This window comes from Elgaria multicarinata, chromosome 18 (genome assembly GCF_023053635.1).
Source record: "Elgaria multicarinata webbii isolate HBS135686 ecotype San Diego chromosome 18, rElgMul1.1.pri, whole genome shotgun sequence".
NCBI classification, from domain to species: Eukaryota; Metazoa; Chordata; class Lepidosauria; order Squamata; family Anguidae; genus Elgaria; species Elgaria multicarinata.
Window position 1 is genome coordinate 17,558,065 of NC_086188.1, and position 25,399 is coordinate 17,583,463.

At 47.7% G+C, this 25,399-nt stretch overlaps 2 protein-coding genes across 4 annotated transcripts in view; one reads left to right on the forward strand and one right to left on the reverse strand.

Annotated features, from left to right (window-relative positions):
• The window catches only part of CIT (citron rho-interacting serine/threonine kinase), a 136,232-nt gene extending 131,955 nt beyond the window's left edge, over positions 1-4,277 (forward strand). The window contains exons 44-47 of the mRNA XM_063144223.1: positions 1,029-1,107; positions 1,226-1,402; positions 3,384-3,687; positions 4,032-4,277. Of these exons, the coding sequence (XP_063000293.1) occupies positions 1,029-1,107; positions 1,226-1,402; positions 3,384-3,687; positions 4,032-4,055 (584 nt within the window). The 3' untranslated portion in view covers positions 4,056-4,277. The remainder of the gene's footprint in view (positions 1-1,028; positions 1,108-1,225; positions 1,403-3,383; positions 3,688-4,031) is intronic.
• Positions 4,278-8,287: 4,010 nt separating this feature from the next.
• On the reverse strand, positions 8,288-22,227 carry PRKAB1 (protein kinase AMP-activated non-catalytic subunit beta 1). Of its 3 annotated transcripts, none has more exons than XM_063143899.1 (8): positions 22,160-22,227; positions 17,626-17,791; positions 16,386-16,552; positions 13,367-13,460; positions 11,630-11,744; positions 9,895-10,028; positions 9,584-9,652; positions 8,288-9,502 (listed from the first exon to the last, which is right to left on the reverse strand). In XM_063143899.1, the coding sequence occupies exons 2-8, from the start codon at positions 17,776-17,778 to the stop codon at positions 9,425-9,427; spliced, it is 810 nt and encodes a 269-aa protein (XP_062999969.1). In that variant the 5' UTR covers positions 17,779-17,791; positions 22,160-22,227; the 3' UTR covers positions 8,288-9,424. The 3 variants fall into 3 exon arrangements, with proteins under 3 accessions (XP_062999969.1, XP_062999967.1, XP_062999968.1); XM_063143897.1 differs by having other exon boundaries at positions 17,626-17,847; XM_063143898.1 differs by lacking the exon at positions 22,160-22,227 and adding an exon at positions 21,915-21,931 and having other exon boundaries at positions 17,626-17,847.
• Positions 22,228-25,399: the final 3,172 nt, after the last annotated feature.

The following is a 25,399-nucleotide window of genomic DNA, read 5'->3' on the forward strand; positions in this document are numbered from 1 at the left end:
GCTGTGGACCAGGGGACCCCAAGCAGGACATAAGTGCAACAGCATCCTCTCACCCATGTTCCCCAGCAACTGGTGTATACAGCCTTACTGGCTCTGACACTGGAGGGTAGCATATAGCCATCAGGACTAGTAGCCATTGATGGCCTTCTCCAGGAATTTGTCCAGTCCCCTTTTAAAGCCATCCAACTTGGTGGCCATCACCACATCTCGTGGTAGTAAATTCCAGAGTTAAATTATGTGCTGTGCTGAGCAGGGAGTTTTCATCCAACCCATTTGGAGGGCACCAGGTTGGTAGGGATGCTCTAGACAGTTTCCTCAAAAGAGTTGGAGATTCAGTCCCCGCACACCAGCCCTAACGAGTAGCAGAAAAGCAGGGCCTAGACAGAGCTCAGCCCTCTAGTTTTCTCAATGGCATCCTTCCCTTAAAGGGGTGTCTGTTCCCCTCCTGACACATCCTAGCTAGGGTTGGGGGTCTATTCCAGTCTGCTTTGTCCCTCTAGCTGGGTCTTTCCTTAAGGCTGGGTTATCAGCTTGAAATGGCACCGGGTGTGGTTGTGGTTGTCTGAATACATCTAAATTGACAAACTTACGAATACCCCCTGGACATGTCCTTTAATCCCATAGTCTTGCAGTAAATTCCTGTCCTTGGTGGCTTCCGATGGCCATCTTTCCCACCACTGGTTTCTGCATGGGGCCATTTTGTTTTCAGGCTCCTGTCTTTGCTGCATCCATGGTGGAGGGGGATAGATTGGACCCCTGGGGAATTCCTGCTGTCCTGTCCACTCCCTTTCTTGAGAGTTCCTCTGTTTGCTTACCTCGCCGTGTTTGGTCTTCCTGTCCAGGAGAGCAAGGGGTCCCTCAGAGGAGTCAGTCTCACGTTTGGACCTCCCTCCTTGCTTCAAGGGGAGGGGCACTCCCCAAGGGTCCAGAACGGCCTTTGGAAGCCCTCCTGCTCCCTCCTCCCCCTCTTGCGTGTTCGCTACCTAGTTCCTGCTAACGTTGCCTCTTTGTTCCCGGCCCTGTCGTAGCCTACAGGGAGCCGTACCTCTTTGTGACCCACTTCAACTCCCTGGAAGTGATTGAGATTCAAGCCCGTGCCTCCCTCGGGTAAGTGGGCTCAGCACTCGCCTTCCGCAATTGTGGAGGCCCGCCTTGCTCCTGGGCCTCGCTGCAAGGGCTGCCGCCCCGCTCTAAACACGCGCTTCCCCCCCCTCCTCCCACCCAGCACTCCAGCTCGAGCTCACCTGGATATCCCCAGCCCTCGCTACCTGGGGCCAGCGATTTCGTCGGGAGCCATTTACCTGGCCTCTTCCTACCAGGACAAGCTAAGAGTCATTTGCTGCAAGGGGAATTTGGTGAAAGAATCGAACAATGAACATCACCGAGGATCCTCCACACGCAGGTAGGAAGCAGGGTTATTGACACAGCCCCGACAGGGTACATGGAGGGCGGGGGGAAGGCAGGCAGAGTCCCAGGGGGCTCTGAAATTTGGCAACTGGTGGAATGGCAGGAGCACAGTAACCAGGCAAGGACAGGAGCATTTGCAGTTCCGTATAGTTAAGTAGCGCTTTGATTAGAATGGGTCATGGCTGAGCAAAGACCAGGAATCTCTTATTGGATGTGGAAACAGTTGGCAGACCAGAACGGAGAGTCATACGGACAGAATGATGGGAGAGGCAAGTGGTGTTTTTTGTGTGTGCTTTTTTTGAAGAAGAAGAATTATGGGACAACTGCGACTGATGCGTGATCAGGGGAGGCCCTTCAAAATAAGGCAGCAGTAGTCATAGAATCATAGAGAAGTAGAGTTGGAAGGGGCCTATAAGGCCGTCGAGTCCAACCCTCTGCTCAATGCCGGAATCCACCCTACAGCATACTTCACAGATGGCTGTCCAGCTGCCTCTTGAAGGCATCTAGTGTGAGAGAGTCCACAACCTCTCTAGTTAGCTGATTCCATTGTTGCACTGCTCTAACAGTCAGGAAGTTTTTCCTGATGTCCAGCTGGAATCTGGCTTCCTTTAACTTGATCCCGTTATTCCGTGTCCTGCACTCTGGGAGGATCGAGAAGAGATCCTGGCCCTCCTCTGTGTGACAACCTTTTAAGTATTTGAAGAGTGCTCTCATGTCTCCCCTCAATCTTCTCTTCTCCAGGCAAAACATGCCCAGTTCTTTCAGTCTCTCTTCATAGGGCTTTGTTTCCAGACCCCTGATCATCCTGGAAACAAAGCCCTGTGAAGAGAGACTGAAAGAACTGGGCATGTTTAGCCTGGAGAAGAGAAGATTGAGGGGAGACATGAGAGCACTCTTCAAATACTTAAAAGGTTGTCACACAGAGGAGGGCCAGGATCTCTTCTCGATCCTCCCAGAGTGCAGGACTTTGTTTCCAGTCAAGGCAAGGGATGCTCAGAGCATGGACCCAAGTTTTAGCTGAGGTAATGTAGCAGAAGGAATGGATGTTTACAGGGTTGTACAGGGCTTGATGACAGATTGGATATAGGGAGCAAAGGAGAGGAAGGAATAAAAGATTTATTTATTTATTACATTTTTATACTGCCCAATAGCCGGAGCTCTCCGGGCGGTTCACAAAAAGATGACGCCACGGCCCCCTTAGCGCTCTGCAGAGTGTGTGTGTGTGGGGGGGGGTGCTTGGCCAAAGGGAGTTGCTGATGAGAGGAAGGCTTAAGAGGAAAGGTCATCAGTTCAAACATGGAGTTGTTAAGATGTTAAGACAGTGATGAGACAGCAAGGAAGGACCATCAGGAAGAAGCTGCTGTGGTATGGGGAGGTAGAGCTGGATGCCATCACCATAAAAGTAATACCGGAAGTTATGAGAATGAATAAGATCACCTGGCGTTTATAAGATAGTAGGAGATCCTGAATAGAGCCCTGCGGAACCCTAACAGAAAGGCAAGGAAAACCCTGGAGGAGGTTGCATTCAGTGGGTACACAGAGAACCACCTAAGAACAGTTGCAGAAACCCTGAGATGTGGAGGATGCCAAGCGGAAGAACGCGACCGAGATCAGCGGTGTTAAAAGCAGCGGACGGGTCAAAGTAGAGAGACCTGCAGCGACTTCGTGTTTTGTTTGTTTGGCTTTATAATTTCATCGAAGGCTGTTTCAGTGGAGTGCAAAGGGTGGAAGTCAGGCTACCTAGGCTTGAGCCGTTGAAAAAGTTGAGGCAGCGGGGACGAGGGGCGTTGCAGCCCAACACATTTGGCGGGCACCAGGAAGGGGACGAGTAACTTCCTTGAGAGGGCTGCCATTTATTCTGCCAGGCTTTGCAGAGCAAGGTGGGGGGGGGAGGGGAGTTGTGTTGTTGTAAATAAACATGTAACTTTAAGGTTTTTGTCACTCAGCTGTCCGCGTCCATTGTTTTTGAATGACAGCAGCCCAAACAAGAGAGGTCCCCCGACCTATAACGAGCACATAACCAAGCGGGTTGCGTCCAGCCCTGGGCCTCCGGAAGGTCCGAGCCACCCTCGGGAGCCAAGCACACCCCACCGCTACCGAGAGGGAAGGACGGAACTCCGCAGGGACAAGTCTCCTGGGCGTCCGCTGGAGAGGGAGAAATCTCCCGGCCGGGTCCTGAGCACCCGCAGGGAAAGGTCGCCTGGGAGGCTGTTCGAGGAGAGCAGCAGGGGACGGATGCAAGTGGGGGGCGCGCGGACTCCCCTCTCCCAAGTCAACAAGGTAAGCCGTAAGGAAGGGGCGGGCGAACCACCCTGCGCTGTTTCCAGGGGAGAGAAACAACCGCTCTGTCACTGGGTAAAGTCACCTTGGATAGGAAATCGCAAAGTGGGCGATGTTGCCCTCCCTGCCGGAAAAATCTCTTCCGTGGGCCCCGTTTCCAGGGAGCTCCGTGCGCTAGCTCGCCGGGGAGCCTTTTGCACGTCCCGTGGAGCTCAGCGTTTTGAAAATAGTCACCTCCTTGCACCACTGGAACAGGTTGCAAATCTCAGTCCAGCACTGCTGAAAACGATGCTTGTTATTCTAGGCATCTCCTAAAGCTCGCGTCCTTTTTCTTTCCATAACAGGTCTGGGACCAGTCTTCGGTATAAGCTACACAAGCCTCCCCTTGACCTTGAACTGCAGGAAGAACCCAGGAAATGTACTGAGGAGGCGCACACGCTTCGTAGCTGCCCAGCAACCCGACCCATAGCACTGGGCCCGGAATGTTTCTGGCAACACGATCCAATCCACCAGGACTCAAGTTGCTTGCGAGGATGGTTTTTGCATCTCAGTTTATTTTCCTACAGCTTCCTGCAGTTGGGTTTATTCTCTTCTCTTCTCTTCTCTTCTCTCTCTCTCTCTCTCTCTCTCGCCTCCCCCCCCCCAAAATCCCTTTTCGGGCACTTTGTACTACCGTTGCTCTTTCAAAGCAGTTCATGAACTTTTTATACTTCGCTTTTAGCCTTTTACCAGCCCCATTGATGAAGTCAGATGGGGAATCTAACCCAAGTCTGAAAAGTGTGGCTATCAGCATTTGGGGAAAAGATGCTGGAAAGGCCCTTGTCACCAGCAGAGGTCGCGGCGACTGTGTCTCGGTACCCAGCATCCATCAGCTTCTAGCTGCAGAGCTTTAGATAAACCCTGATCAAATCAGTCCATCTGCTTCCAAAACCTTTTGGGATTTAATATTCCAAAAACGAAGAAGACAATTTTTTTAAAAAAAAAAAAAATAGCTGTAAGCGCAGCTCTGTGGTCAGCCGGGTTACGGGGAAGGGAATGTCCTGTTTAAACTATCCCCAAACATCCCTTGATCACGCGGAATGTGGTCACGATCCACTCCTCTCTCCCTCTGCCCTCAAGCGGTCCGGAGGTGTAGCCCCTCCCCTCGCCCCGCCCAGGTTTTCTGCATGGCAGTTCCTTGCATGCTCATGGCACCACCGTCATCCCGGCTGTGGTCTCCTTTTCAGTTGCTTTGCTCGATATTGTATCTTGTACCTCCCGTGTTAACTAAACTGAAGCCTTTATAGATAATGCTGCAACAATAACCATCATTGTTTACTGGGGAAAACTGGCACTGAAGGAGAACGAGCTATGGTTCTTGATTCCACGGCCACAGAACTTCTCGAGGCCCGACGCCCATTTCCATCGCCAGCCAGCATTAGACAGGACCCTGTGGCAAAACGTGCCACTGTGCTGCAGCACGGCCAAGCTAAGGAGATGCCTCCTTGTCGCTGTCGTGCCAGCGGCACTCGGCCAGTCCGAATAACCCCTTACAAGTAAGAGTCGGGAGTAGGAAAACCTTCCCCATGCCAAAAAAGAAAAGAAATCAAGAGAAACGTTGTGGTGTGGTCTGTAACTTTTTGTACACCCCTCTTAGGCACTAGAGACAGGCAATTAAAACAGCTTTGGCAAATTCCAAACGCTCCTCCATCACTTTTTGCCTCCAGCCGCAAGCCTTCTATCGCTTCTCACTCCTGGGTGCTGCTGAACACGCAGGTTAAAAAAAAAACTTTCCAAGTTAGGCTTTGGCCGTTCGATTTGCTTTAGCTGCCAATTTTTCTCTCTCCAAGCTGGCAAGAGCAACGCCACCCTTCTCTTCTGCTTGTCCCTTTTGCCAGCTGGTGCTGCCCTACTGGAGAGGTGCCTAAATCTCTTTTGCTTCATCAGTGCCCTTCTGGAGGGTTTTTGTGGATAACAGGGTCTGGTCTATTGCATATCGGGCTATTTTATATCAGATGGTTTGTCAGGAAACATGCTGAGATTTCTGCCTCTGGGTTTGGGTGTCCTGAAAGGTATTTAAGGTCTTTGCAACTCATGGAAAAGTCCCTCATGACCTGAAAACTCGGCTTGTCGAGTCCTGAGAGTGTATATCTTGTGTCTTGTTTGTGAAATGCTTCCTGCTATAGAATAGCTCAAAGGATTGTACATATTTACAAGAAACTTTATATTCGTAAAAAAAAAGAAGAAAAAAAGAGGAAATCAAATCAGTTTCTACTTTTTTATTGTAAAGTGTGCATTTTTTTCAACCACTAGCCCTTTGTTTTAACGGTGGTTGTGGAAAGATGTCTTCAGCCACCACGGAAACGAGCCTCGCCCGAATTCCCCAGGATCCCGTCAAGAAATATTGTAACGTTAAATTCGCAAGCGGAAGCTTGTTAGCATAAATGAGGTCTTCAGGCATTATGACAGAATAGAATTTGCCTTCATCGCCTTTCTATTATTGCAGGTGAGGGGAAGAATCAACCGGAGTCGTTCACGCTCCACCTGGAAAGTACTGAACTTGTTGAACAGTAACCAAATAAAAATGAATTAACTCTACTGACTTGGCATGATCCAGTGACCTTTTCCTTCCTACAGGAGCAGCAACATCTGAGGCACGTGGGGAGGGGGGCGTTGCCCAACACCTCCCCTCCCCAGCCTTCATAAGTCACCCCTGCCTTTAAAACAAAACGAAAAGAGGATCTTCTATTTATTATCTACTAATTTTCACTTCTTGTCTTCCATCTTGGAGGCCTGTCGTCAGGCAAAAAGAGGTGGGATATTGAATATTTTAAACGAAATATAAACGGCTCTGTAAGGGCTCAGCTGCAGCAGTTGTTACCGGAAGACACGTGAGTGAGCTCCCCGTTAACGTAGGACAAGGCTGCCTGAAATCACAGCACCAGGAACTGTTACACTTTGAGCTGTCACCATCCGCACCCGGCAGCCTGTTATAAAGCTCACCGTACCCATCATTAAGCCGTCTGTCCCTCTTAAACGCTGAACAAGCCAGCAGTCTCGGCAGGCAGATAGGAGCAAGCCGACTCCGGCAGCCGTGTCCTAGAATAACCAGGGGAAGCGTTCAACTACCTTTCCTTACCTGGTGCTGTAACACCCTCCGCCCCAAAGCTTCAGTTTTTTTTTTAAAAAAAAGAAATAAAACCTAATTACATCTCAAAACAAGTTAACACTAGGCAAGAGAATGCAAGTTCAGACTACTATGTAAATACTTCTATTTTTAAATTAAGCCAGTTTATACAGGGTCTGATGTATTCTTCTACAGGGATAGTGTGTGTCTATTACAAACGATCAGCTTGCAGGAGCTCTCCTGCGGAGTTGTGCACCTAACCTTCTCCTGGCCTGCTGTGGGCAGGTTACCAGTAAGCAACCCCCCCCCCCCCTCCACCCCCTTTGGTCTACATCTTGCTCATAGTGATGCTCTGCATTAAAAACCAAGCTGCTTTGACTTCTGTTGTGCCTAATCTTGAATGTATAAATGAACTGCAAGCTTGTTTACAAATGTTCCTTTATTTTTCTTTGACTGTGCACAAAATATACTTATTTAAGACTCATTGTTTCGGTCCTGTCCGTGATGAGATTTTTTTTAAAAAATCAGAGTATGGTTCTTGGGAACTGGCAAAAATCACTCCTTCTCTTCTTTCTCAGCCTTGGTACACTGCTCTCGCTTTACCCTATCGTCACTAGCTCTAGGAGTACTGGAATGTACCGTGAAAATGGTGGAGGAAGGCTGGGATAAGCAGGGCTTGGTGCAGATCGGCATTTCTCGGTTTATACACTCCCGGAGTGTTGCAGCGATGCATAATTCGGCTTTTGCTACTGATAGGAAGGGGGCACAGCTGATGACGTAGGCCCCTGAAGGCTCATCCCTGATCACTAGAAGTCTCATTCAACTACCCCCAAGGCTTATGAGCTGTTACCTGACAAAGGGTCACAAGGCTTTCAGCGTATGTTAGGAGCCACCAGAGCCAGGATATAAGGCTAAGTAGAGGCACTGGGGCAGTGGCAAAACCAGACTTTTCCACAACTGCCACACACTTGGTCTGCATTTTCATCAAACTTATCTGTTCCAACTCCATCAGTGCATGTGAATTTAAATGTTGGGTTATTATTTTTTGCCCCGAAGTGCATCACTTTACACTTTGAACAACCTTTGCTGTGTTGTTGTCCGTCCACCCTTTGAATAGTCAAACCTTCTGGGGTGGGTAAGCTCAAAGCCATGGGATGGAAAAAGACTGCTCTGTGGAAGAGCTTCCAAAGCTGTTACAGCATTGATAGTTGCTACCGTTACATGTGCCGGCTGGTAGTTTGGTGTACAAGCGTGGTCTGGGCTGTAGCTATCACTTTGAACAGTTACCCATGCTAAGCGAGGAGCATCTTGCTGGCCTCCAGCAATTTGTAACCTGACCTTGTCGAATACATGCTTAACGTTTTAGAAACTTGCCTTAAGCTGCAGACGTTTCTCCCGTGTTGTACCGCAGCGGGGCATAGGCAACGCAGGTTGCATGTGGGGGAAAAGACGTGTACCTTTTGGGGATGGGAAAGTGCAGAAGAAACACTCCTATTTTATTCCATATATTTATTTATAAAAACTCATTTCTGAAGAGGACCAATAATAAGAGCAGATACAGATTAGAGTGGATGTGAAATACTTTTCTCAAAGCACTCTGAAATATGCATAGTGATACCCCCATTTAGCTACTCAAAGCAACAGGACTGCTGGAAGGCTTCTGAGGATTGCTGTGAAATCGGGGGGCAAAACCACGTTGGCTCCGTTGGCTAAAAGGCACACTCCTTAGGAGACTTGGGAACCCCTAGGGCCTTGACACATTCATCAGCCTGGGAGGGGAAAGAGGTGGGCAACAGACTCACAGCTGGGCTGGTCCCTTGGTCAGCTGTTACCTCTGCCCCCTGAAGAAATAATGGATCTTCCCATGATTTAGAATAGCTGTAGGGGACGGACGGACCACAAGCTATTCCCAAGAGATTAACAGTGGCAGGGGATGGGCTAGTAGGAGCCAGTGAGCTAGGGGCCAAAGCCCTACAGCAACATGGGATTCGCCGAACCACTTTGATGTTCTGCTACTAGGCACGCGAGACCCACCAACCGAATTCTGCTGGGCCGGTTACAGTCAAGTGCACTTTCTGACGAAAGTGAGAAACGCGGATTAGCTTTGCCAGCAGTATGAAGAGTGGCAAACATCTGGATTACAGAGGCAACTATTGGGTGTGGGGGAGAAGTTATAAAGAACAAGTGATAATAGCATCTCAGTTCAAAAAGAGCTAGAGCAGAAAAGGCTCTCTTACAACGATTGGCGTATGAAAAAGCACTGCTACTTAGGGAACATAATGATTAAGGGTGCCTGCTACCAGCAGCGGTAGCCTATTCCAAGTGACCTATTCAAGGATTTAAAAAAAACACTCCCACACTTAGCTAAATGTACCCTGCGGTTCGACTGTCCTCAATTTTTTGCAGGCAGGGATTGCAGAGCAGTTCACGTTCCGTTGGCAAAACGGAGTATACCTTATCCAGAGAGAGAGAGCACGCAGGGCAACAATTCAACGAACTGGGGCTCTTTTAAATAAAACAAAAATTTAAAAAACCCAGGATGATTTGACAGCAAGTCTGCTACTGTTTCAAAGGGCACACGTTGGGTTGGTTCCCTCAGTTGCTTTGTCAGTCCGGGTGCCCAGTCGTGATTCATATGGGCTTATACAGCAAGGTGGTCACATATTTCTTCTTGTAACGGTGGGTGGCACTGAGCACCATCACCCCATCCTAGGGAAGAGAGGGGGACACAGATCAGCAGACTGAACCCTCAAAGTAAAGGCAAAGGGGGCAAGCGTGAACTGCTCTTACCTTGATGGAAAGCGCATAGAGGTGATTCAACATTACATGGTTAGGCTCAGGAAGCAGAGCGGGGTCACACTAAAAAAAAGGAAGAGGACGACAAGGAAGAGACAGGTAAGCCAGCTATTTCTTTAGGAATTTTAAATCAAGACCAAAAAAAAGTCAGGTTCACAGGAGGACCTTTCTTGCACACCTGCCAGATACACAGGCATCCTGTTTTCTTCGCATCAATCGTCTCCAAGGACAGGTGTTTTGATTTCTGCAAGAGCTTTGACTGGACCTGCAGCCTATTGCTAAAGAATGCACTTTTCTGTACTCACCGAAATCCCAGTGTCTTTGTTTAGGATGACCTGCAGTAGGTGTGGCGGAAGAATGGGGGGAGACTTGAATCGCTCTTCAGGCTTACAAATGTAGGGGTCCTGGTGGTAGGGTCCAGGGGGTGAACTTGACAGCTCTGCCCAGGGGGAGAAAGAGAAAATGTTAACCTGGTTTAACCAAGGCCTATTCGGGGGGAAAGAAAGTACTATCAACTATTTCCCATTTCAAACAGCAGTTTGATTCACATAAAGCTTTGAGCCAGAACAAAAGCAGACAGGCAGAACCTATGTAAAACGAGGAATGAGCGGAATTTCAGCGAGGCTTCTGTTCCTGTGTTACCCAGGAATGGGTAAAATGTCTGACAATAATTCTGGGAGTTTGAGGAGTCCCATAAGAAAAGCTCTTTAGCTCCCTGAGTAAGAACACGGCATTGGTTTCTGCTTCTCGGGGCCAAATGAAGCACTTGAGGCCTTCAAGAGGCAGCTGGACAAGCATCTGCCGGGGATGCTTTAGGGTGGATTCCTGCATTGAGCAGGGGGTTGGACTCGGTGGCCTTGTAGGCCCCTTCCAGCTCTGCTATTCTATGATTCTATGACGTGTGAGGGCACAGTGTTTATTTGTGGCATTTATATACCGCTGAATATAATAACTCTCGGCAGTTCACAAGATGTTGGGGACACTTAGAAGGTAGCATCTGAACAGGCTTTGGCAGCCGAGCCCTGGCAATGAACCTACCTTTGGAATGCCTGCTGACTGCCAGAAAGGCCATTCTGTCACACGGAATCTGCGGACTGGGGAAGCTTGTGGGAGCCAACCTATTTGACGAAGCTGAACGCTCCATGCAAAGGGATTAAGCCTCCCTCCCTCCTATGAGCCAGTCAAGAAATTAAACCAAAGAGCGCCTTTTTGCCCTAGATAGTGTTTTTTTTTAAAAAAAAAATGCAAGGGAGTTTGAGGTAGAACTGAAAGCCAAGAAGGCTGATGGTGGAAACAGACTGGCCTTGTAAGTTCCTGCTTTGCTAGGGTAAGTAGCCAAGTGGCAGATGCATGGGCCTGTCTCACCTCTCCTGCCAGAAATTACCCACAGTGCCACCCCTGGTAATCTCTGGCTGAAAACAAAATGAGTAGAGCATCCAAGCCAGGGCAGAAGAAAGGCGAAGCGAGATCTCAGGATGCAAATATTGTATTTCACAAAGCATCTTGAGAGCTCGCTTCTCCTTTTTCCAATCTCTGGGCAAAAGACAGGAAAGGCCCCTCAAGCGTTTTTTTGCCACCAGAGGTAAAGTGAGGGGAGCAGTCTCTAGAGAGACTGCCTGCGGGTCCCCCTGAGTTCATGGGCTGCCCAGGAAGTGGGCAGCTGACACAGGGCCACCGGCCTGCCTCCTAGCCTTCAATTACGCCGGGTTCACGAGCGATGCATCTCCTGCCGTTGGGGAAGGCGACGCAAAGACGACATCTCTGCACTTTGCAGAAAGATCTCCCGTGTCTTTTGATCAAGCCAGGGAAATGTAGCGAGTCTACAAGACGAATGTCCTGTAGCGTTAACTCTTGTGTGCAGGACATCGCCTCTGGCAGGACATGACCAGTATTCAGCGATGTCACATCCTCAAGAAGTGAGGCCTGACCACCAAATCCTGGAGCCCAGATTACACAGTACCCACATTCAAGGTGGTAAACAGAAGTATGGGACAAAAGCCCACCCACCCCTCACCCTTTTAGACTTTGCAGATACTTTACCAGACATGTCAGAACACTTTTGCGAGTCCACCATTAAAGCATCAAATACTTCGAAGTCTGTTTTCTTCACCTGAATAACATTGTTGACAGTCCCCAGCTGGCTGGTTACTACAGGCTAAGAAGAAACAGACAGGTAGCTTAGAAAACACAATACGAACCAACACAGCTCTGCTCACTGCAGAATGTAGCATCCTTGGCACCGGCTTTATGGCTTAGCTTTTGGGAGTTTTGAGGTTTGTTATTATCTAGAACAGGGGTGGGCAACTCTGGAGTGTCCAGGGAGGCCATTTTTGCCTCTCCCCCCCCCCTCCATCTGCACTGGGACACTCACATAAGATCGCCACAGAATTCATTAAAAAAAATCTCATGGTACCAATCCTTGGATTAAAGGCAAATCATGCTCCCAGAAGAGCACAATTCATCATTTAAAACAGTGGTTCCCAAAGGGGGCTGTACTGCCCCCTTGGGGGCGGTGGGATTGCATAGGGGGGCGTTAAGAGGTAAAGAGGCAGCAGGGGGGGCACTCAAGGTGGTCTTTTCCGTACCAGGAGTTTTGGTTACAGAAGGAAATTTCTGATCGCTATCCTGCACTATGGAGAATGATTCAGAAGCTCCTGGTTGCATTTCCAACATCATATTTGGTGGAATGTGGTTTTAGTGTGGTCTGCCTACTTCTCTCCAAGCAAAGAAATCGACACCAGATTACTAAACGTGGTGATTTAAGACTCATGTTAAGTGACTTCAAACCACACATTGGGAAACTGGTATCGCTTCATCAAGCCCATCCATCATATTAAGAATTGACAGAATAGTGAGGTCCTCTACCCTAGTTACTAAATGTGATATCTAATATTCTTGCTAAAAGACTATCAGACTTTGAAAAGATGATATCACTGGATCAAGTTCATCAATTATGTTTAATTGAATAAACTAAAAAAAATGTAATTGGATTTTGAATAAATATTCAATTAATTGTTACTGTTTTGAATTTTATTGTTATCTTCCTTAGTGGGTCGTTGAAAACCGTTATTCTGAATAATGATTTTTATAGTGTAGGGTAGGGGGCACTGGGCATGAGTTTGTGGAACCAAGGGGGCGGTTACCTGAAAAAGTTTGGGAACCACTGATTTAAAACAAAGAGCACACTGACAGCGTGTCTTGTTTTAAAGGGGAAAAGTGCAGCACTTTGGGGGCCCCCACAAAACAAGCCTGAGGGGTTCCCCGCATCTGATCTATGGCCTGCAGCGCTAGTCTCAGGCCTTGCTTTGCCAAGCCAAGGATGTGGGTGGATTCAAGAAGAGGATCAGTCTACTGGTCCATATGTTCAACGCAGGAAGAAAAGTTAGCTGTGTCACTTATTGTTGGAGCTGATTGACACATGCTAGCAAAAGTCTTTAGGATGCGAGTCCAAGGGATGTCTTCAGGTGTGCAAAGGTCATCACAGATTTATCAGCCTGAATCAGCGCAGTTGGACTCTAGTCCCCATCAGCTCCAGCCAGCACAGTCAAGGCAGGAGGAACACAGCTTCACTACCTCTGCCACAGATGAACTTTCACCCTGCATGTCCAAAGCTTGTCAATGTGCCAGGCAGGACACACTTTTAGCCACCCGTTTTCAACCCACCTTTCAGGGCACACTGTCCTCACCAAGCAAGCAGCTTGCAACATTACAAAAACACAAACATAAAAATTACAGTTCAACACACACAGCGGCAGCGGATGAGCAAGGCAAGGTTACCTCCGCCGGATCGTGTGTCCACTGACCATCCACATAGAACTTATACTGGTGTTCGCCTTCTGGGAGATCAAGGATGGCTACAAAGTTTTTGTGGCTGTGAATGAGAAAGAGAGACACACAAGTAATCCGTTATTCTAAAATGGATTGATACAACAAAGGAGGGTGGAAAGAAGATTGGGATCTGCTGGTAGATCTCATGGTGAACTGAAGCAGTTCAGGACGGATTTCTGAGTCGGGATTGTTTAATAGCAGCAGCAGCAAAACGACTCGCTCCTGCCCTAAACTATGCTGCTGAAATGAAGAAAGCATGGAGTAAGCAGGAGTGAATAAATGGACTGTGAGCTCCATTCAGTTCTGATACTCAAAATAAACCCCGGGATTCAGAGTTCTTTCATTGTAAGTGTATGTCTTTTGTATCTGGCTCCAGATAGTGGATCTCTCATTTCTAGTAGAAAAACAAACAAAGTAGACTCCACAAACCTGAAGTCTGCCTGGTCCTGAACTATTTGCAAGAAAAGCCCAGATCCAGAGAACTGCCCACCTCCAGGATAAGAGGAGCCCTGCTGGATCAGACCAAGGATACATCTAATCCAGCACTCTGTTCACACAGTGGCCAACCAGCCAGTGGCCAGGGACCCACAAGCAGGACCTAAGTGCAACAGCATCCTCACCCACCCACGTTCCCCAGCGACTGGTGTGCACAGGCTTTCTGCCTCTGATACTGGATACTTTTACTGTTTCTTTTACCTATGTACATCACTCTGGAATCTATTTTAGATATTGAGTGGTATATAAATATTGTAAATAAATAAATGAGTAACGCTTTTAGATACCTGCAGCCCCCCACAATCAGATGTCACCCACTGTTCAGTCTGAATTACTCTTAAGCGTGGATACCACCCAGAAGCCTGAGCCACAAGTAATACCCAAAGACACGCTTTCAAATATCCACAATGCCTCCATGCAGAAGGAAGGCTGAAAACATTTTTTTGAGGGAAATGTAAATGTAAAACTCATTTATAATCCAATGATATTTTAACCCCACCCCCCCAACGTAGCAGGGAATTATTCTCTATATTGAGGTTTAGACCAAATGGGAGCATCCGCAGGTAGCTTTCAGCTGTGACCAAGCAGTAGCACCAGAGAAGAGTAAGATGTAATCTTGCTTTCTCTACCCTGCTACTTCCAAGCCCTGCCGAGGAATGACCAGGGCTACAAAAAGCCAAGGATTAGCAAAGACCCCCGCTGAGACAAAGCAGGGCTTCTGGTCCTCATGAACCCATGGCTGCTGGTGCTTTGAAGCCACTCTGCAAATGACCTAAGCGTGGGAAAAGCATGCAGCCGGGTCTGGCAGCAGCCAAGACACAAACTAAATAAAAATAGATCAAAGACAAGGGAGCCTTGCAGGCCAGATGAGGCCCATGGGTTGAATGATCCCCATGCCTGAAGTCGAGTTTCAACAAACCACAGTTCCTGGAGCTTGGACTTCACAGAAACTGAGGCTTGTTTAAAATCGGGGGCAAAAACTTCTAATCCCCGCACAGCCATGAAAAACAGGAGAGAAGGAAAGCGCCCAAAGCTTGTTTTGGCTCTTTCACGTGACTTCCAGTTACAGCTGAACTGGGCCACATACTGGTGAGCCAGGCCTAAGCAAAAACTGTTTCCGGCTCTTACCACGCCAAGCAGTTCAGCTGCCAACATCACCTGGTGCAAGCAGAAACACACACACAACTCTCAAGAACTGAGGTGCATTCAGTGACAGAGGGTGTGAACAGTTTAACAACAGAAGTTTTTCTGCTGCTACTTTTTCCCTTATGGAAAATTCTTCCATTTCTAAAAACGCATCCTTTCATAAAATAAACTAGGAACATAATGAATGGACCCAAAAGCCAAACTGGACAGTTTAAAAATCGTAATTATCTCTTTCCAGGTGATTATCCCTAGAAGCATACATGCATACGTAACAAATTTTGGTGCACTGTAATTGTTATGTTGATAGTTTTCCCCTTCGAATTATGCTACTAAGCTGTTAGGTCTTAAATTTTAAGCCTTAAAATATTTACAAGTATTCAAATAAAAATCATTTCCAAGTAAAGCTTTGAAAACATTTGAATAGATCACAGTTAAGTGTTTTTGACTGATTGCAAACCCCCCCCCCCCCCCAAATTTATCAATGATTCCAGTTCTCGTAGTTTTGGCTATTGGAAAAACGTGTGAGAGATTTGTATAAGCATCACCTCCCATGATGCAATGGACTGAGAACTTAACACTATCAACATTTGAACGGATGTTGCAAGTGGGTAAGTACATGGATATTTAGTCTAGAAACCTATTCATGATTATTCTAGAAACCTATTCATAACTCTCTCCTTTTCTTCTTTTATGAATGGTATATGTGAGGCCCAGTATTGGGCAAAAGGTGGGATACTTATAGAATCATAGAATAGCAGAGTTGGAAGGGGCCTATAAGGCCATCAAGTCCAACCCCCTGCTCAATGCAGGAATCCACCCTAAAGCATACTTATAGAATCATAGAATAGTTTATTTATTTATACAAATACATTTATTTATACAAATAAATATAATAATAATAATAATAATATAATAATAATAATAATAAGTGATGAAAAAATTATGACATTCCTATGTATGTAGTGCTTGTTTCTTTTTCACGGGTTATTTTCTGTTCTGTTTTGTTAAATTCACAATTTTAAAAAAAGAAACAACAACTGCCTAACACGCTTGCAAGCATACAACGGCCCGAGCGGTTGGGTTTTGTAAGATTCAGCCCTGCTGCTTTGAAAGCAAAGTTCAATACTATAGTCCAACCCCCTGCTCAATGCATTGAGCAGGGGGTTGGACTAGATGGCCTTGTAGGCCCCTGCACCTCCAATTCTTGGGAGGAATTGCAGGAATTATGGAGGCCCGGCTGAACTACATCCTCATTACATAATAATGCAATTGGAGCTGCCAAGATCGCACATGAAGGTTTCACACAGCCAGCTGCAAAGAGGCTTACCTCCGTGTAAGTGGAAGCTTGCTCCAGTTGTTAAAAGAGCCGGATAAAAAAACCTCCTTGCCACCTCCGGTCCAGCGAAAGACAGTTGGCCGTGCTTGAGTGGGAGCTTTATCATTCACCTCCACATCATGCTGCCAAGCCAGGAATTCTTCTTTCTCCATGGGAGCCTAGGAACGTCAGACATTTCTCAATAAAGAAACTTGATCATGATTATTACAAATGAACAAAAGGGCACCTGGCGACTTCTGAGGCCCTGTTATGCGCTCCACTTCCTAGAGCAGCTTACGCCAAGTTGGTCCCCTCCGGAAGTTTTGGACACCCATGCCCCAGGCAGCATGGTCAATCGTCAGGGATTATGGGAGTTGTAAGTCCAGGTGAGGATGGTGGGGGTTTGAGACAGGGCCTTTAATGCAGCTGCACCCTTGCCAGGGAGGTTAAGATGGCTCCCTCGCTGCTGGCCTTTAGATGGATGGTAAAAACAATGTTGTTTCGCTGAGCTTTTAGTGATTAACGCTGCTCCTTGGTTCTGTAACTTCATGAGGACTAGATACATAACCATTTCATTCCCCCTCAGCTCACTTTTCCTTGCAGGGACCTTACATACCATTATCTTCCCTTTCTCTCGCCTTCATTCTCTGGAGAGTGGGTTGACAGTACTGGACTGATGGAAGTAACATTTGGTGTGGCAGAGCGTGCTACTGTTTTAACTAAAATACGGGGGGGAAACAGTGGGGTGAACTTAACTTAAAATTGCTCCTCAAATCCATGAGCGTTTTCAGCTGTAATGTGTGTAGTTCACAACACGTAAGTGAAATAGGAAGTGCCTGTGAAACAGGTTTCTGTTGGCACTGAAAACTGTGGGTTCAAAGGAGTCGTTTTGTGTGTTGGGGCTCAGACCCCACCTCTGCCTTGGACTCAAGCCTTTTGGGCAGGCTGCTTGCCCTCTGTGACTAGCCATACCTCCCATGGCAACCGTTTTTGGGTAGTGTCCACAGGCCCAAAAATGTTGCTTACCCCTGTTCTACAGTATGTAAAATCCAATAAATACCCACATTAGAAACCACAGATGTAATAATTTCCAGACACTATTTATAATCAGTAAACAAAATGGCCATTAGAGCTTCCAGAAGGTTCTGAAACCATAAACTAGAGCCGCCTCATATCCTTCGATATGGAAGCGTAAATGCTTTTTGCAAGGCTTTGCCAGCTTACAAGGACCAATGCCAAAGCTCACATCTACCTTTATTTCCTCAGAATGGAACAAGTCGGCGTCTTCAGGGCTGTCCATCAAGATCTTCGGCCTGTCTCCATCCTTCCCAGAGCTGTCTCTTCGAGGAGTCTTATGGCCTCCCTGGCGTTCCACTCCAGCACGTTCGCTGCTTGTGTTCCCCATTGCTGCTTAGGTTCTGAAGGCAGCCACCACCAATTACCGCAATTAATTACGTTCCAAAACAATCAGCCGCTGCACAATTGACATAAACAAACAGCCACTGCTCTAATAAACATTCGAAATGAAAGAGAATTACAAGGGGGGGGGGAAGGCTGAAAAACGGCAATAACTAAGCTACCACACAGGGTGGTCACGAGGACAAAACGTGTGGGAGAAGAACTTTATTTATAGTATTTTTATCCCATACCTCAGCAAAATAAAAAAAAGGCTCCCAGAGCAGCTTACAATCAATCAGTAAAGAAGACAGTCCCTGGCCTCAGGCTTACAATCTAAAAAAGACATGAAACAGGAGGGAAAGGGGATTGGGGTGGGGGGGAAGAGGGGAAAAGAAATTAAGGAGACTGTTCAGCAGAGCTGATGGGATGGCCCTGCTCCCCCCTCTTCCTCACAGGGTCATGATGTCAGTGAGCCTAGGGGTGGGGGTGGGGGGAATCCAACTGGCCTCCCTCACTTCTCGGCCTCCCTCACTTCTTCTTCCCCAGAGTCAGGAATGCTAGTCACCTTTTGAAGATGGGCAGGATGAAAACGTTTGTTTTCCCCCCCTAAACTGAAAGGATCCCAAGTGCTTTAGCCCAGTGGTTCCCAATTGGGGGTCCGCGTAACCCACCCAGGGGGTCCGCGGCACCATTCACCTATTCACCATTCATTTCTGGAGTCCACTGATGACGAATTCCTACCAGAAGCAAAATATAACATCACTGAGCACCTGTGAGATTTAGCAGCTAGCTTCAGAGATGACTTCCCTGCACCTAATCCTGAAAACTCCTGGAGAAGGAATCCTTTTGAATGTGGTGATGTAAAAGTAACAACTCTATCAGCGGAAGAGCAAGATATGCCCTTGTTGACGCGACTTGTGATGGTTCATTGAAATCATTTTTCAAAGACTATAGACTGGACCAATTCTGGGTGAAGGTTTTTCCCGATTATAAGAAGTTAGGTAAAAAAGCTTTGAAACATCTAGTTCCCTTTTGTTCCACATATCTTTGTGAACAAACATTTTCGACATTTTGTTATATGAAGAACAAACATAGAAATCAGCTCGATGTCGATCCAGATTTGAGATTAAAAGTAGGAAATATTGAACCGGATGTGGAAGGGATTATTCGGGACAAAAAGAGGCATAATTTCTCCCCATCGCATTTAGGTTTAGTAGCTGCTAGACATGTCATAATTTGTTCAATTGTAAACCAGACGTTAGTAAAATGAAATTCATCTTTATATTCCTAACTAAATCGTTGTTATTTTGCGTGGTAATCTCACAAATATCACAAATTTTATGGTCTGTTTTTTAGTATACCTAAAATCCTTTGATTAGGGGCTACCCCTTATTTTCTCCAAAAAAATTGCTTCGCACAGGTAACTACCATAGATATAAAAATTTTTTCAAAAGTTAGGGGGCCCATGGCTTGGCATTTGAAAAACAAGGGGTCCGCAGTACTTAGCTAATTGGGAACCACTGCTTTAGCCTATCACTGTAGGTAAAGTCGCCTACAACTCGTGGCAGAGTGGCTAAGAGAAGTCGCTAGGCTCAGACCTCACCTCAGCTGTGAGCCCACTTGGGCAGCCTAGACCAGGGCTGGAGAACCGCTTTCAGCCAGAGGGCCGCTTTCGGTTTTGGAGAAGTTCTTGGGAGCTGGGTGGGACCAAAAGTAAAAGGAGCAGAACCAAACATACAAAAAACATCCGCATATTGTAGCTTAGAGCGTTTTCTGCCAGTAATGAAGCCTTAAGGGAGGCACTTCAACATTTTAGAATGGAGGGAAAAACTCCACAACAGCTGAGAAAACATCAATCAGTGGTTGTGGGAAAGGGGGTGGGGCCAGGGTAAGGAGGCGTGGCCATCTGGAGCATCCCGGAGGCCTGGTTTGGGACCCCAAGACTGCCAGCTTGGGACCCTGGGCTTGAGGTTTCCCACCCTTGTCCTAGACAAACCACCATCTCTCAGCTTCAACTGCAGTATGGGGATAATAGCAGCCTACTTTACAGGGTTGTTGTAAGAGTTAGAAGTTATCTGCCCCACTGAAGGTGGTACATTGAATTAGCAAAACGAATCTGGGAAATTATCGCTTCTTAAAGCTGTTGTGAATGATCACTGTGCACACATCTTGGTTCACTTGGTAACCAGCCAAAATCTGTGGTCGCCAATGACAGTTCCCCTCCTGATTCAGGACAGAGGAAGGGATTTGTTTGAAATCATCCTAAACTCTTGAAGCACCTGAGAAGCAGGGGAGTCAACCTGCTTCTCAGGTTGCTTCTGCTTCCTGCTTCTCGTGCTGAGCTCCCTGCTTCCAATGCCCCAAGAGTAACTTCAGGCAACTTCCAGATACGAAAGAAGAGCAGGGAGCTTGTCTCACTTAGCTTCAGGCATCTCATTGCTTCCAAGTGGATCCAGGCAGCAATTGCCTGTCCTCCACTCTGTGTTACACCAGTTGTCAGGTAAAAAGATGCGGTCTCTATTGCTGGCAACTGCTTTTGCATAGTAGTATTACAGACAGTACTTCTTGCCTTTTATGGCCATTTGGTCTCACTGTTTTTCCTCTGTGCTCGCAGGTGTGTGTGTGTGTGTGTGTGTGTGTGTGTATTGTCTATTTAGGTGGTCGAGCAACTATCTGGTAGTGAAAAGGCTAACCCAAAAATAAATAAGCGGTTTCTGCATGGGGACCCCTCAGGTATACAGAAGCTTATATGTTTATATTTAAAGAGAAACTAAAGAACACACACACAAACACAGAAACCAACTCAATGAGGACAGAACATACCCAGTGACTCCCAAGGAGCCACACAGCCATCAGTTCTAGTAGCCCTTGATAGCCTTCTCCTCCAGGAATTTATCCAAGCCCCTTTTAAAGCCATCCAAATGGGTGGCCATCGCCACATCTTGTGGTAGCGAATTCCACAGTTTAACTATGTGCTGTGTGAAGGACGTCCTTCCTTTTCTGTCCTGAATCTCCCACCCATCAGCTTCAAGGGATGTGATACGCGGGGTTCTAGTATTATGGGAGAGGGAGAAAAGTGTCTAACTATCCACATTCTCCACACCAGGCATAATTTTGTACACCTTTGTCTTTCCTTACCATCCTTTTTTCCAAGCTAAACAATCCCAGATAGCGTAGCCTTCCCCTCATGGAGAAGGTTACAACATAAATACAGCATTATCAAAAACAGGCAGAAAGTGGGATCACCCTGAGCTCCTTGGAGGAATGGCAAAATAAAAATTAGGAGGTCAGTTTTTTATTATTATCTGCCAACTGAGGACAGCACTTCATCCATCTAGCCCGGGAAAACTTTGGCCACATTAAAGCATTGGATGCAGGATCTCCAGTATTCGAGGCAGTAAGCCTGTGTTCGCCAGTTGCTGGGGAACATGGGTGTGAGGGTGCTGTGGCACCGTGTCCTTCTTGTTCGTCCCTGGCCGATGGCTGGTCGGCCTCTGTGTGAACAGAGTGCTGGACTAGATGGACCCTTGGTCTGATCCAGCATCAGGGCACTTCTGATGTTCTTCTGATCTGCCTTCCCACTCACAGAAGCTCTTTCCGCTCAGTTTTTGAGGGATCCCCCCCCACACACACAATCAGTTCTCTCCACTCATCAGTGTCTTTGTAGGATTTCTTACCCTCACAACAACCCTACGAGGTAGGCAGGTCAGGCTAAGAGGAGGAGACCCGCCCAAGGTTGCTTGGGGGGCTTCAGTTGGATGAGGAAAAGAGGGGGGGCAGGGGAGCCCCACGTCCGTCAGGGCAGCTCATCCGGCGCAAATCCTTTATAGCTGCCCTGGACGGGTTTTGCTGCAATGGGCTGACACGGGGAAGCCCCCATTCACACACACACGCGCGCGCCGCTTCCAGCCCTCTCCCTGTCTGGCTCACACGGCACCCACAAAGGCTGGGGGAGACGATGCCGGGCTTCCCTCACCGGCTCCACGTCCCGAAGGCGAAAACGCTCCGCCTCGCGGCGCCGGGAACGACCTTCCGCTCACCTCTAATAATCCCCGTCGCGGACCCGGGGTCGGGCTGCCCCCGGGGCGACCTTGGGCCCGTCGCATCCCCTCAGCCTCTCCCCCCTGCCCTGCCCTGCCCTACCTCGCGGGGTTGTTGTGAGGGTGAAGAAGCCGGAGCCCCGCCCTCGGACTCCGCCTCCAGCGGGTTAACGCTGAGGGGAAAGAGTGCCGCCCGTGAGGGAATGACACTCTGCACATGCTCAGGAGCCCCGCGTTAAGGCGGAAAAGGCTGCGAGGCCCGGCCGGCCGCTTTCTGCCACGGAAAGAGGAGGAGGAGGAGGAGGAGGAGGAGGGCAACTGACTGGCCCGCCCGCGGTCCCGGCTCACCGGCTACTGGCTCCGCTACTCTCGCCTCAGGGCTTCCTCAGCAACCGCCGCTACTTCCGCCTTCTCCCTAACCGCCTCTGCAGGTACTTCCGGTTCCGGTCAGGCCCGGAGGCGTAGTGGGCCGCTTAGTTCTTAATGCGCATGCGCATGCGCGTGCAGGGGTGGGTGGGCGGGTGGAGTAGAAACAGATGGGCGGGGCAGAGGCGCCCTTTTGCCGGCCGGATTTAAAGGGGCCGCATCGCTTTTCCGCCCCCTGCGCTTTCATCTCACGGCTCGATGTTCTTGCAAGGGGAATTGCAGCCGCTCTGCACTGGTTCTGACCGCCTTCCGTCCCTCGCGCCCTAAATAATACTACATATGTGTGGGGATTCATATCAACGGAGGGGGGGGGGAAGAACTGAACTCTGTACATGCTCAGAAACTCTCTCACATTTATTATATTGCCAGCCTAACCCATTTCAGGTTTGTTGAGAAAACAACTACACCACACTGAGAGCCAGTGTTGTGTAGTGGTTAGAGTGTTGGACTGGAACTTGGGAGTCCGGGTTCTGGTCTCCACTCGGACATGAAGCTAACTGGCTCTCAGCCTAACCTACCTCACAGGGCCATGCAGGAGGACCATGTAAGCTGCCTTGGGCTTCTTGGAGGAAGAGGCTGAATATAAATGTAACGAATAAAGAGACCAGCAAACAGTGGCATAAACCTGGAACTAACCATCTTGACTGGTAGACTTTATCTTCTATGAATTTGTCTAAACTCCTTTTTAAAAGCCATCCAAATTGGTATCCATCACCATATCTTAGAAAGCAACTTTCATAAACTGATTATAAGGACATAAGAAGAGCCATCCTGGATTAGACCGAGGGTCCATCCAGTCCAGCACTCTGTTCACACAGTGGTCAACCAGCTGTCAACCGGCAACCCACAAGCAGGACATGGTGCAACAGGACCCTCCCACCCATGTTCCCCAGCAACTGGTACACACAGGCTTACTGCCTCTTATACTGGACGTAGCACATAACCATCAGGGCTAGTAGCCATGGATTGCCTTCTCCAGGGATAATGCTTAACATTGGTATAGCACTTCACATACATGATATGGCTGCAATCCATACAAATCAGTATCGTTATCCCCCATATTGCAGCTGGGGAGGTTGAGGTTGAGGCTGAGAAGGAGCGACTTGCCTAAGGCCACCTAGTGAGTGTACAGCGAAGGAAAAACTTGAACTAGGGATCTCCTGACTTATAGCTCAGTTTCCCGCCCCCACTTCTCCTCTGCATCAATGCTCTTTATGTGTGGTGTCTTAAATCTTCCACAGCCAATGGTTGTGCTAGCTGGGGATGATAGGAGTTGTCTAATTCTAGGCCCATCTGCCCTGTAGGCATCTATTTTCTAAACTAAAAAAGCCCTAAACGGTTTAGATTTCCCTTCTAAGCACGGCATTTCAGACCTCTACTCAAAATTTTGCTTGGCCTTTTCTGCAGCTTTTGCTTTTACCTCTACAATGTCCTTTTAGAGATTTGGGGTCCAGAATCGTGCACACACTGTGGTCACACCACAGATTTTGATAAGGATGCTACAATACTGCACAGAAGGCAGAATTTCAACAGTTGTAGCTCCTCCTTCAATAGAGATGCAGTGTCATTTCTGCCAAAGTGCTAGTCTAGGAGGCTTATAATCTAGAATAAAAAAACTTCACCTGTTGAATTTCTGCCTGCCATAAAGCTGCTAAAGGCACAGAACATCTATTGGGGGGTGGGGGAAGAGATAGACTGGGTATTTTGTTGTTGTGGGGAGAGCCATCTTTTATTTATAGTGTGGGTGACGGCTTCTTGTCTTAATTTTGCACAATTGTATATGTCTAGTAGAGGCTGCTTTGCACAATTACACATTTCTATGTGTGTGAAATGCTCTGTATCAGGGGGTGAGGAACCTCAGACCCAAGCACCGTACCTGGCCCTCCTGGGATTCCCCAGATGGCCACACACCCTTCCACTGCCCTGCCCCCTTTTCTCAAACGACCAATCGTTGGGTGAGTTCCTGGTTCTGGTACAGTTTCCCCTGCTCCTCGTTCTGTAAGGCTGCAATGCCTCTCCAAATACAAGGTTGCTGGCAGTAAGAGCTTGAAGCTAAAATATCCTATTTCTTCGATTCTAAGACACACTTTCCCCCCCATATAAACATCTCTAAAACCGGGCTGCGTCTTAGAATCGCGGGTGCGTTTATTATTTCTTAGAATCAATGTGTTTTTTCTGTTGGTGTTACTGAAATTAGTGTGCGTCTTACAATTGATGGCGTCTTAGAATCGAAGAAATACGGTACTGGCATTTTGGCTCCACCCTTTTTGTCTTTGGCTCCGCCCACCACTGGAATGTGGCCCCCGAAGCCATCTCCAAAATGGAATTCGGCCCTTGAGTTGAAAGGTTGTGCATCCCTGCTCTACGTGTTTTTTTTTTTTTTTTAATTTATTTATTTATTAAATTCTATTTAACAAAGCGGTTTAAAAAAGTTAAAAATATATATAAAAACATACAAGTCAGACAGCGTTTCTAATAAATACATAAACACGATTTCTGTAGATGCCGAACTGAGCTTGTTTCCTTCAATTTACTGTGGTCAGAGGAAGATTTGTTAAACCAGAGTTGGATGCCACATCTGTACCATTGATGTAATCGAGAAAAGGAGACCATATTTCATTGAAATATGGTTGTTTTTGTTGTTGTTTTTAATGCTTGTCCTATCAGGGCTAGTAGAAGAGGCAAACTGCAGCCAATAGGCCCAGAGGGAAATGGGACACCGGAAGTCATTTTCACGAGGGACAGGCCTCAGCTGCGTTTTAGAACTGGATGGCAGTTGCAAGAGGAGAGGTTCTGTTACAAAAGCCGTGCATGTTGCAAGATCACACTTCGGTAAGCCTGGGAACTCTGGGATGGCTTTTAAATACGAGCTGTTCCTTTTCTTTGGTTGACTCAGTTTAACGACTTCCCAAGCGGCCAGATGATATTTCACCACCCCCTCCAAATGCCTCGCCTACAAGCAGCACAGGAGCACCCACGTGGAGCAGGAAAGGCGAGTGGCAATGGCCTTTCTGGCGGAGGCTCTTCCCTCTGTGACACCATTTGGCATTGAGAGAGGCGAGATATAATTAGAGGCTTCCGACATTAAGAACATCAAAAGAGCCCTGCTGGGTCAGACCAAAGGCCCACCTCGTCCAGCACTCTGTTTGCACAGTGCCAACC

Coding starts and splice junctions, on each gene's coding strand:
- PRKAB1 (XM_063143899.1), bottom strand. CDS start 17,778: ATGGGGAACACAAGCAGCGAACGTGCTGGAGTGGAACGCCAGGGAGGC. Junction 10,029..11,629: donor AAAGTGTTCTGACATGTCTG/GTAAAGTATCTG, acceptor CCCCCTGGGCAG/AGCTGTCAAGTTCACCCCCT. Junction 9,653..9,894: donor ACAAAGACACTGGGATTTCG/GTGAGTACAGAA, acceptor CCTTTTTTTTAG/TGTGACCCCGCTCTGCTTCC.